This window comes from Colobus angolensis, unplaced genomic scaffold (genome assembly GCF_000951035.1).
Source record: "Colobus angolensis palliatus isolate OR3802 unplaced genomic scaffold, Cang.pa_1.0 Scaffold245, whole genome shotgun sequence".
NCBI classification, from domain to species: domain Eukaryota; kingdom Metazoa; phylum Chordata; class Mammalia; order Primates; family Cercopithecidae; genus Colobus; species Colobus angolensis.
In genome coordinates, this window is record NW_012115655.1 from 2,333,611 (window position 1) to 2,344,755 (window position 11,145).

Sequence of the window (11,145 nt, forward strand, 5' to 3'; positions counted from 1 at the left end):
CGAGACCAGTCTGACCAACATGGAGAAACCCCGTCTCTACTAAAATTACAAAATTAGCTGGGCGTGGTGGTGCATGTCTGTAATCCCAGCTGTTCAGGAGGCTGAGGCAGGAGAATGGCTTGAACCCAGGAGGTGGAGGTTGCAGTGTGCCAAGATCGCGCCATTGCACTCCAGCCTAGGCAACAAGAGTGAAACTCCGTCTCAAATTAAAAAAAAAAAAAAAAGAATATAATGCATCTCCATGTCTCATCACCCAACTTCAACTATGATCAGTGTGTGACCTGTTCCTTAATATCACATCCAATCTGTGTTCACTAACCAGGTGTCTTACCAAATTTTTCCAGACAAGATCCATTGTGGTTGGTTAATGCTTCTCAAATTTTAAAAATCGATGTTTCCCTTCAGGTCTTGCAATTTTTTCGAAGAAACCAGAGTTCTGTAGTTTCCCCCATCAGAATTTGCCTGTTGTCCCCAAGAAGTCACTTAATATATTCCTCTTTACCTGTATTTGCTGTAAAATGGTTCAGTATCCGGATTGATTCCTCATGATGGCAGTGTTTAATCCAAGGAGGTGAATGGGTAATGTAATTTTTGGTGCCACTTTTAGAAAACCATCGGAGGAATATTTACGTTTTAAATGTAAAGCAGTAGCGTCATTTTGGAGGAAATTCCTAACTTCCTGAGGGAATCAGTGAAAGGAAATAGCCTTTTACTGGCATTTACTGAGTGCGGAGAAGTCTGCTTTGGGTGTACGTAAGGAATAATTTATACAGGCCACATTGTCCTGGTTTTCTTGCCCTTTGGCGGTGGATTTGGTCGTGCCCTGGGGTGGTGGAAGAACTGAATTGGCTTCATTCACAAAGGTCGGCTGAATTAAGTGTGAAGAGGCAGGTCGCGACGGGGAGGCGGGTGGCGCTGGCAACCAGGCTGAGGAGCCCGTAGGGTGTGGGGACCCGCGAAAGCAAAGCACTGAGCAGGGGGCTTCTGAGAGGGACGGGGGTGAGTCAGCAAAGCTCTGGGCGAGCTCCAAAATGGACCTGGCTGGGTGCGCAGCAGCAGCAGCAGACGCGCCTCGAGGGAGCGCATAAAACCTGGCAAAGCCAAAATACTTTATCAGCCGCTTGCGTCTTGGGAGGCTCCCATCCGCCAGACCACCGGTGCCTCGCGGCCCTGATAAACCTTGAGCTCCCACCCCACCCCTCGCTCCGAAAACTCCACCTCCCAGAAGGCAGCAAGAACCGCACATGTGGCTAATCTTTCAGCGGAAAAGGCGTCGCGCACGCGCAGAGAGCGCGGCTCGGGCGCAGACTCGGCGCCTCCCCTCAAGGCCCCGTTCGCCCCGCCCACCGGGCTCCGCGCACTCCGCTCCTTTCTTGCGTCACCGCTACGCATGCGCCTTGCAAGGAAGGGCGAGCTTTCGGGGGCAAGGCAGGGGGCGGGCCTAGGCCGGGGTCTCACAGCGACTGCGCGGACGGGCTCCTGACTGGAACATGGCGACTTGCGCCGAGATCCTGCGGAGCGAGTTCCCCGAAATTGACGGACAAGTCTTCGACTACGTGACGGGTAAGCAGAACTGAATCGGCCGGCTGGGGAGACCGAAGTGGAGGTTGGGGGAAAGTCTAAGCGAGCGTCCTGCCTGGGACTGTTGCCAGGCCTCTCCTCTGCATAACCTCTTGTCCCGGGGGCCGGTTGGGTCTGGAGCCTGGAGTGGGGCCTCTGCCTGGGGACTGAAGCTGCTTGTGTGTCCACCCTACCCGATACCCTCCTCGTTCTACCACGCCCTGCTCAGGCGTCTTGCACAGCGGCAGCGCGGACTTCGAGTCTGTGGATGACCTGGTGGAAGCTGTGGGGGAACTATTGCAAGAGGTGTCCGGGGACAGCAAGGATGACGCGGGCATCAGGGCCGTGTGCCAGCGCATGTACAACACTCTGCGCCTGTATGTGCCAGGGAGTACGGGTTGATGGGGGCGAAAGGGCGGCGAACGGTCCGGAGACAAGAGGTGGGGGAAGAAGGTCTGATGGCCATAGAGCTTTTCCCTCAACTCCTAACTGCGCTTTCTGTCCCTACCCACATAGGGCTGAGCCACAGAGCCAGGGAAATAGCCAGGTGCTACTGGACTCTCCCATCCAGTTGTCAAAGATAACAGAGAACTACGGTGAGAATGAGGGGAAGTTGAACTAACTGCCCTCCTGTCCTTTTCTCCGCCCCCAACCATCTGCTCCCTGCAGCTTAGGGCTCCTACGTCTTTTCCACAGGACAGGGTTGTAGGAGCTAGTTGATGTCTTCCCAGAGGGCAAAAGACCCCATGATGGGGATGGGGAGGAGGTTGAAGGGTTCTCCCAGCTCTTGGGTGTGGTAGGAAGTATAAGAGCCTGGAGCTGGACAGACTTGCTTTCACCCCCAATTTTGCAACTTACTAACCAGCTGCATGATCTTGTAAGAGTTGGTTATCTTCCCCAGCCTCGTCTATGCCTCTTTATCCTTTTATGTGAGTTTTTTGTTTGTTTGTTTGTTTTGTTTTTGTTTTGTTTTAGTGCCGGGAAGATAATAGCCATCTATCTGCAGGATTATAAGGCTTTATAGAAAACGTCTGTGTCTGTGCCTGGTTCATATTAGTCACTCAAAGTGTTAGTTTCCCTTCCCTCAGGGAGAAGGTGACTGCTTTTCTTATCGCTTACAGACTGTGGAACCAAACTTCCAGGACTGCTAAAGAGGGAACAGTCCTCGGTGAGGAGGAGGAAGCAAGGGAGGGGACTGTGTCTGTGATGGGGTTGGGAGTTGACTGTCTAATTGGAGTATCTTTTTGGGGGATTTCTGACTATGTCTTTCCCTGAGCCTTTGAGTCTGTTCATCATGGGTAAGTTAAGAGGGTTTACTCGAGATGTTCTCTCTTGGGGTTCCTTTCTGAGCCTACACCCTAGAGTGAAGTCCATGTGTTTGGACCCTTAGACAGTGAATGCAAAGAAGTTGGAGAAGGCTGAGGCCCGACTTAAGGCAAAGCAGGAGAAGCGCTCAGAGAAGGACACGCTCAAGACCAGCAACCCTCTGTGAGTGGGGGAAGCCTGGCTCAGAAGAGAGCGGAGCAGTTTCTGCCTGGACAGAAGGTGGTGGGGAGCACTAAGAGTTGTCCATTTCTTCCTTTAAAGAGTCTTAGAAGAGGCATCAGCCAGCCAGGCGGGCAGCAGAAAGGAGAGTCGGTTGGAATCATCTGGCAAGAACAAATCCTATGATGTGCGAATTGAGAACTTTGATGTGTCTTTTGGCGATAGGTGAGGGGATAGTGGTGGCAGGGGTTGGCTTTCTTTTTCTAATCAGAGGAGAATTTGGAGAGATGAAACGGGGCTACAAACAATGTGAGGTTTGTCATTAAACTTGCTGTGCACCTATTTCTAGAGCATCTTTGGTCTCCTTTCTCCACTCTGCAGAGTATTGCTGGCTGGAGCAGATGTGAACCTGGCATGGGGCCGCCGTTATGGGCTGGTGGGGCGGAATGGGTTGGGGAAGACAACGTTACTGAAGATGCTAGCCACCCGGAGTCTGCGGGTTCCAGCCCACATTTCCCTGCTGCACGTTGAGCAAGAGGTTGCTGGAGATGACACTCCTGCCCTGCAGAGTGTGCTGGAGAGTGACAGTGTGCGAGAGGATTTGCTACGGCGGGAGCGAGAGCTCAGTGCCCAGATTGCTGCTGGCAGGTGAGGGCTTCCGGCTGGGGAGCAACCAGCAGCTGCTGTCCCTCACAGAGTGCCTGCCATCCTGGAACAATCCATAATTTGCATGTCCATCCTAGTAATCAGCAGAGCTTAGAACTTGGCACTCTGGGACTCAAAAGCCCTTGCTCTTTCCACAGTGCCCATTTCCATAGTGCCCAAGGTAATGAGCACTGTGCAAATCCTTCCTGTATTCTCTTCCGCTTCCAGCCACAAGGTAGCCAATGGCCTTCTTTCCAATGGTATAGGGTGCAGGACATCCTCCTGGATTGCCCCCACTTAGGCCAATTGCTGTTTCTCCTCCCTCCAGGGCAGAGGGCTCTGAAGCTGCAGAGTTGGCAGAAATCTATGCCAAACTGGAGGAGATTGAGGCTGACAAGGCACCTGCTAGGTATTTAAAGCTCCCCCTCCCTCCTTCAGATTTCCTTTCCCTTCTGTGGACTGTTCCAACTGAGTTCTTCAATTTCTTCTCTACTAGGGCGTCAGTCATTCTCGCCGGGCTTGGCTTTACCCCTATAATGCAGCAGCAGCCCACCCGGTGAGTGACCCTTGCCATTCTTGGCTTTGAACCCTGTTGTCTCAGCCGCTTCCTGCCCTGATGAACACCCACCCCTAATGTGGCTCCATCATTCTTTAGGGAGTTCTCAGGTGGCTGGAGGATGAGGCTGGCCCTGGCCCGGGCCCTATTTGCTAGGTGAGTCTTCTGGGCCAGTGTATGGAGCCCTGTGGAAGATTGGTCTTAGCTCTTGAGAGGTGGCATGAGTTGCTGACCTAAAACCTCATGCGGTGTATTCTTTTTCATAGGCCAGATCTTCTGCTGTTAGATGGTGAGTTTGAAATGGGGTACCCTGACTTTAGGATGGATGGGGGTGGTAGCATCCAAGTTCCTAGTTCTCCAGCCCTTCAATCCCAAGTGTGTGCTCCCCTCCTTCTCCAGAACCTACAAACATGCTGGATGTCAGGGCCATACTGTGGCTGGAGAATTACCTGCAGGTGAGTGCCCGTGGGTGCTGGAGTGGGTTGGGGAAAGTCGGCCTCCAAGATACCTGGGGGCCAGAGAACTGACTGCCCTCCCAAACTGGGCCTGCTGTCCTGTGACCCCTCAGACGTGGCCCTCCACAATCCTAGTCGTCTCCCACGACCGCAACTTCTTGAATGCCATCGCCACAGACATCATCCACCTGCACAGCCAACGGCTAGATGGTTACCGGGGAGACTTTGAGACCTTCATCAAGAGTAAGCAGGAGCGGCTGCTCAACCAGCAGCGTGAATACGAGGCACAGCAGCAGTATCGCCAGCACATCCAGGTGTGGGGCCTGGCAGGGCTAGGGGTCCCATCCCAGGGGTTCCAGAGTGGGGGATGTTGGGGAGTTTGACCAATACCTGCACTCTTCCACCTGCAGGTTTTCATTGACCGGTTTCGCTACAATGCCAACAGGGCCTCTCAGGTGCAGAGTAAACTCAAGATGCTGGAGAAGCTGTGAGTACAGCATCCTTGGCCGGGCCCTGACTCCTGTTCTCTTGGTCTCCTTCCTCATTTGCAGGCCACCCTTGCCCTACCATTCCAGGTCTCCCCTTCACTAGAAGCCACCTGTGACTTCCTCCTCTGCTGGGAGGCAGAGTATTCCACATTGTTCTTGGAAGGCTAATCTTGACTAGCACGTGGCAACCACTAATTTACTTCCTGTTTCTGCTTCTATGTATCTGCTTATTCTGGGCGTTTCATATAAATGGAATCGTACAGTATGTGACCTTTGTGCCTGGCGTCTTTCACCTGGCATCATGTGTGAGGCTCATCCATGTTGTAGTGCGCGTCAGAGCTTCATTTCTTTTCGTGGCTGGATAATACTCTATTGTGTGTATATACAGCATTTTGTTTATTGAGTCATTAGGGGACATTTGGGTTGTTTCCATTTTGGTAATTATGAGTAATGTTGCTGTGAACACTGGTGTACACATTTTTGTGTGGTCGTATGTTTTCAGCTTGCTTGGGTGCATACCTAGGCTCAGAATTGCTGGGTTACATGGTAATTCCACATTAATGTTTTGAGGAACTGTCAAACTGTTTTCTAAAGCAGCAACATCATTTTACATTCCTACCAGCAAGGAATGAGAGTTCTGATTTCTCCACGTCTTTGGCAACACTGTTATTGACTGTTTGTTTTTTTAGTTTTAGCCATCCTAGTGGCTGTGAAGTGATAGCTCATTGTGGTTTTGATTTGCATTTCCTTAATAACCAATGACAATGTGCATTGGGAGTTTAACCTTGAAGTGCCCTTTCTATAAGTGCTGGCAGGAAGCTTAAAATCATAAGGCTTACATGTTTGCAACATGGAAACATATCACAATATAGTAACTGGGGGTAAAAAGTCACAAAAAGCCTAATTCTGTTTTTTGGCATGCAGTAAACGAGAACAGTGTACTCTAAAGTAATGATACCTGAGTGGTAGGAGTACAAGCCCTTTCTAAGTTTTCTCTGAACATATATTACTTGTATAGGAAGTTATTTTTTTAAGTCATAAATCTAGTCTACCTGATCTCTTCCCCCAGGCCTGAGCTGAAGCCTGTGGACAAGGAATCAGAGGTCGTAATGAAGTAAGTGCTGGGCCAGTGGGGCTGGTGGAGAATTGCTTGCTTCCAACTGCCCCCACATCCTCACCCCTACCTCCTGCAGATTCCCTGATGGGTTTGAGAAGTTCTCGCCACCAATTCTGCAGCTAGATGAGGTGGATTTCTACTATGATTCGAAGCACGTCATCTTCAGTCGCCTCTCCGTGTCTGCTGATCTCGAGTCTCGCATCTGTGTGGTATGGCTGCTGTTTCTCTGTGCTGTGAGCTGGGAGTCTCCTGTCGCAGTGTGTGGTGTGGATTGGCCCAGATCCTCAAGCTGTAAAGGGATGAGGTCCATGGAACAGGAGAGAGGACCTGGGCTAAGGACTGTGCAGGACTTATACTAGCCCTGTCCTCTGGCTGCACAGTGCTGCTCTTCAGGGAGGAAGAGCCTGGTATATAGTGTTTTAAAAATACTTAAAGCAGTACTTTACCTTATTGATCTCAGTTCTGAGTTTTCTAAATCTTGAGACATTGAGGAGACAGCATGGGCTTCAGGGTCAGACTTCGGAACTTGACTATACCATTTCCTAGCTTGGTTACCAAGCAGCTTCCTAATCCTTAAGATGGCGCTGGCATCTGCCTGGGATGGTATTGGGAGAAGTAAGTCCCCCCCAGCACTTAGCAAATACTCAAGTATTGCTTCCCTTAGTACATGTATTTTTCTTTTTTTTTTTTTTTTTTTTCTGAGACAGAGTCCCGCCCTGTTGCCCAGGCTGGATTTCTATGGCACGATCTTGGCTCACTGCAACTTCCGCCTCCTGGGTTCAAACAATTCTCCCTCAGCCTCATGAGTAGCTGAGATTACAGGCACCCGCCACCATGCCCAACTTATTTTTTGTATTTTTAGCAGAGACAGCGTTTCACCATGTTGGCCAGGCTGGTCTCAAACTCCTGACCTCAAATGATCTGCTTGCCTCGGCCTCCCAAAGTGCTGGGATTACAGGCTTGAGCCACTGCGCCCGGCTAGAGTCCTTAAAAATATTTTTTTGGTTGTTGAAGGAGTCATTGGGACTGGGGACTGCCTGAGACCCCTTCTAATTTCCTTCCCTTCTGTGTTACACACAGCAGTGCTCTTTTTATTGTTACATAATTATACATGTTTACGGGGTACAGAGTGATATTTCCATACATGTGTAATGTTCGAATCAGGGTAATTAGCATATTCACCGTAAACATTTATCACTTTATGTTGGGAACATTCAAAATCTTCTAGCTTTTTAAAAATGTACCATCAGTCATTGTGAACTGTAGCGTCCCTGCAGTGCTGTAGAACCCTCGAACTTATTCCTCCATTCCTCCTATCTAGCTACAATTTTGTTTTGGTTAACCAACCTCTCCCGATCCCTTCTCTCAATTCCCCTCCTCCCCGCTTACCCTTCCCAGCCTCTAGTAACCAGAACTCTACTCTCTACTTCTATGTGCTAAACATTTTTTAGTGCCCACATATGAGTGAGAACTTACAGTATTTATTTTTCTGGCACACATTGTATGACGTTTTCACGTTTCTTAAGGTTGGAGAGAATGGGGCCGGGAAGTCTACCATGCTGAAGCTGCTTATGGGGGACCTGGCACCTGTTCGGGGCATCAGACATGCTCACAGGTCAGGCCCCCCCCCACCACAATGAGCACACTTGCAGGCACCCATGCTTCCTGCGCTCCTTCATGGCTGTTGCCTTTGTCTGCTTTACCACCTTGGTTTCTGCCTTCAGGAATCTGAAGATTGGCTATTTCAGCCAGCACCACGTGGAGCAGTTGGACCTAAACGTCAGTGCTGTGGAACTGCTGGCACGCAAGTTTCCTGGTGAGTTGGGGATTTGAGTGGGGGAAAGAGGGATGAGACTGACCCCGGCAGCTAGACCTGCCTTGGGGTGAGTGCAGAGCAGCCCTCCCAAGCCTTGATGGAAGGACATGGGGACTTGGAGGTGTGGCTGGAGGGTATAGGGAGGGAGTTGGGCCAAGAAGCCACCTGATCTGGGGAGTCCTTTTCCAGGGCGGCCTGAGGAGGAGTACCGTCACCAGCTGGGTCGGTATGGCATCTCCGGAGAACTGGCTATGCGCCCTGTTGCCAGCTTGTCTGGGGGCCAGAAGAGCCGAGTGGCCTTTGCTCAGATGACTATGCCCTGGTGAGGCCTCATTTTCTAGAGCTCTTCCCCTCCCATTTCCCCTTCTTGCCCAGTAGAAAACCGTATCAGAAGGCTTTATTTTCTCTCACCGCACCCCTTCACTGCCTACCTTCCTGGGTTCTGCCTTCCAGCCCCAACTTCTACATTCTGGATGAACCCACAAACCACCTGGACATGGAGACCATCGAGGCTCTGGGCCGTGCCCTCAACAGTTTCAGGGTGAGTGTGCCTTCACCTGCCCACTCCTCCCCAGGCCTTGGTGCCTCTCATGTCCCCCTCAGCACCTCCTGCTCTCCTGTCTTTCAGGGTGGCGTGATTCTGGTGTCCCACAATGAACGCTTTATCAGGCTGGTGTGCCGGGAGTTATGGGTGTGCGAAGGAGGCGGCGTCACCCGCGTGGAAGGAGGATTTGACCAGTACCGCGCCCTCCTCCAGGAACAGTTCCGCCGTGAAGGCTTCCTTTAGGGCTACCAGGCTGAGGACTTGCCCAGGACATGAACTGGTCTCTCAGACCCCTGGGCCACCACATAGGCCACCAACTCCAGGCCGTGGACTTCCCCCAACTTGGGGACAGCCTTATTCCCAAATGTCTCTCTCCTTTTGACTGGAGCATCTTCTGCACAACCTTGGGAGCCCATCCAAGGGTTGGTGAGGACTGGTCTCCCGGGGGCCGGGGGTCTGGGGGTGCCCTCTGGGGTTATAGGTTTCCCCACTGCCCCAGCTCTGACTGGACCCCAAGTGGCTGCTATGTAAAGTAAATGTCTCCCTGCGTCTCCTTTGCCTCATGTCTGCTGCTCCCTGGGCAGTGGTTGCCTCCTGTTGAGGGCTGTGGACCCTCGGATTGGCCTTTTCCTATGGCACTTGTATCACTCACATGGAGGAAGCAATGGCAGCACCAGCCTTGCCTCTAGAAGAGACATTGTCAAGCTGCTGGGGCATGGAGGTCATCTGCCTGCCTGACCTTGGGGTGGGCTGAGCCAGTGGAATGAAGGGCAGTGTATTGGCATCACTGCGGTGCTGTTAGCCCTAGCCTGGGCTCAGCCTCAGCTGAAGGGGTCTTGGGTTCTGCCACCACAGCCCCCACTGATGGGCAGTTGAACTGATTCTGTAACCTGGCCTCACACGTGGGTGGCTACTTTCTCCAGTGGTATCTGGCTCCGGCTTGCCCTGCTTCTCTGCTCTCTAGACTCAGCACTGAAGAGAAACTGTCTTTGTCCTCACTTTGCTTAGGTGATTGCATGTTCTTTGTATTTCCTCTAACCATATAGGAGGGGCCTGGGAAATAGGGAATTTAGGACAGGGTCTAACAGGAAGACATAGAACGCTTTGTTTTCAAATTAAGCAATCTTTAAGAGGGGAGAGATGTTGAACAGAGTATCATTTATAAATATTATTTCTTGAGGAGTTAGCCGTTGTATGTAATTATTATGCAGAGGACGTTAAAATGCAGACATTTGAGCTGAGCACAGTGGTGCACACCTGTAGTCCCAGCTATTGCGGAGGCTGAGGTGGGAGGATTGCTTGAACCCAGGAGTTTGAGGCCAGCCTGGGAAACTTAGTGAGACCACTTCTCTCAAAAGAAAAAAATTAAACAGACATACTGCTTTGCTCTCAGTGACAACAAAGGAACCAGTCAGCAGAAAGCACTTGCTGCCTTCACGCAGACTGCAGTCAAAAAGCTCAACCAGGCCAGGAGCAGTGGCTCATGCCTGTAATCCCAACACTTTGGGAGGCCGAGGTGGGTGGGTCACCTGAGGTCAGGAGTTCAAGACCAGCTAGGCCAACATGGGGAGGCCCCATCTCTACTAAAAATACAAAAATTAGCCGGGTATGATGGCACATACCTGAAGTCCCAGCTACTCAGGAGGCTGAGGCAGGGGAATAGCTTGAATCTGGGAGACAGAGGCTGCAGTGAGCTGAGATCGTGCCATCGCACTCCAGCCTGGGTGACAGAGCGAGACTCCGTCTCAAGAAAAAAAAAAAAAAAAGAAAAAAAAAGCTTGACCAGAGAATCTTAACTGAGCTGCTGAGGGTAGCATGGTGTGGGCCCCGGTGTTTCGGAGGTTAAAGCAAGATAAAGACGGCAAGGCTCTGTGGACTGCTAAAACTGGCAGAAGGACCACTGATGTGCCTGCCTCCTTGGCATCCTTCCTCCCATGTCTGTGGCCATGGGCACCCTTAGCTCAGCACTGCAGAGAGCTTGCTCACAGCCCTCATAATTCTCTTCCAACTTCAGACCCACAGGTGGGTGTATCACAGAGCCATCCATTATAGGATCATGCCTGCCTGCTCACCAGGCTTTCAGCCTCTGAGCCCTTCACCAATGGTGAACCCCAAAGGAGTTCTCTCAACTCTTTATAGAGTCCTTGGAAATGACACCAAGTCTGCTTTTGTGCTTCAGGAGCACTGGAGTTGGAGTCTAATATCAGATCTCAGCTCTATTGCTGGTAACAGAAATAACCACAGCTGGCAGCAGAAGGTAACCACAACAAATTCCTCAACTTTTCTGAACACCTACCTGGTTTCTTTATAGGACTATTGTGAGGATTTGCTAACAAGAACAATATATAAGCACTCAAAAAAGTGACTTGTGTGACCATCTGATTTGAAGGACTATTACATGGGAAAAGAAGTGATATTTCACTGAGTGACTCCAGAGACAGATCAGTTTGGGCTCAAAAGATGGAAAACTTGACTAACT

The 11,145-nt window shown here is 50.9% G+C and overlaps 1 protein-coding gene across 2 annotated transcripts; it reads left to right on the forward strand.

The window, feature by feature from the left end:
- Positions 1-1,305: 1,305 nt before the first annotated feature.
- Positions 1,306-9,219, forward strand: ABCF3 (ATP-binding cassette, sub-family F (GCN20), member 3). 2 transcript variants are annotated; one of them, XM_011945842.1, is made up of 21 exons: positions 1,306-1,563; positions 1,790-1,937; positions 2,077-2,156; positions 2,682-2,728; positions 2,951-3,048; positions 3,148-3,270; positions 3,427-3,693; positions 4,019-4,099; positions 4,187-4,246; positions 4,346-4,402; positions 4,513-4,535; positions 4,646-4,701; positions 4,815-5,015; positions 5,112-5,188; positions 6,259-6,303; positions 6,383-6,515; positions 7,833-7,921; positions 8,031-8,122; positions 8,312-8,444; positions 8,576-8,663; positions 8,751-9,219. In XM_011945842.1, exons 1-21 carry the CDS (start codon positions 1,491-1,493, stop codon positions 8,907-8,909), a joined length of 2,130 nt encoding a protein of 709 aa, XP_011801232.1. In that variant the 5' UTR covers positions 1,306-1,490; the 3' UTR covers positions 8,910-9,219. The 2 variants fall into 2 exon arrangements, with proteins under 2 accessions (XP_011801232.1, XP_011801233.1); XM_011945843.1 differs by having other exon boundaries at positions 1,463-1,563; positions 1,790-1,919.
- Positions 9,220-11,145: the final 1,926 nt, after the last annotated feature.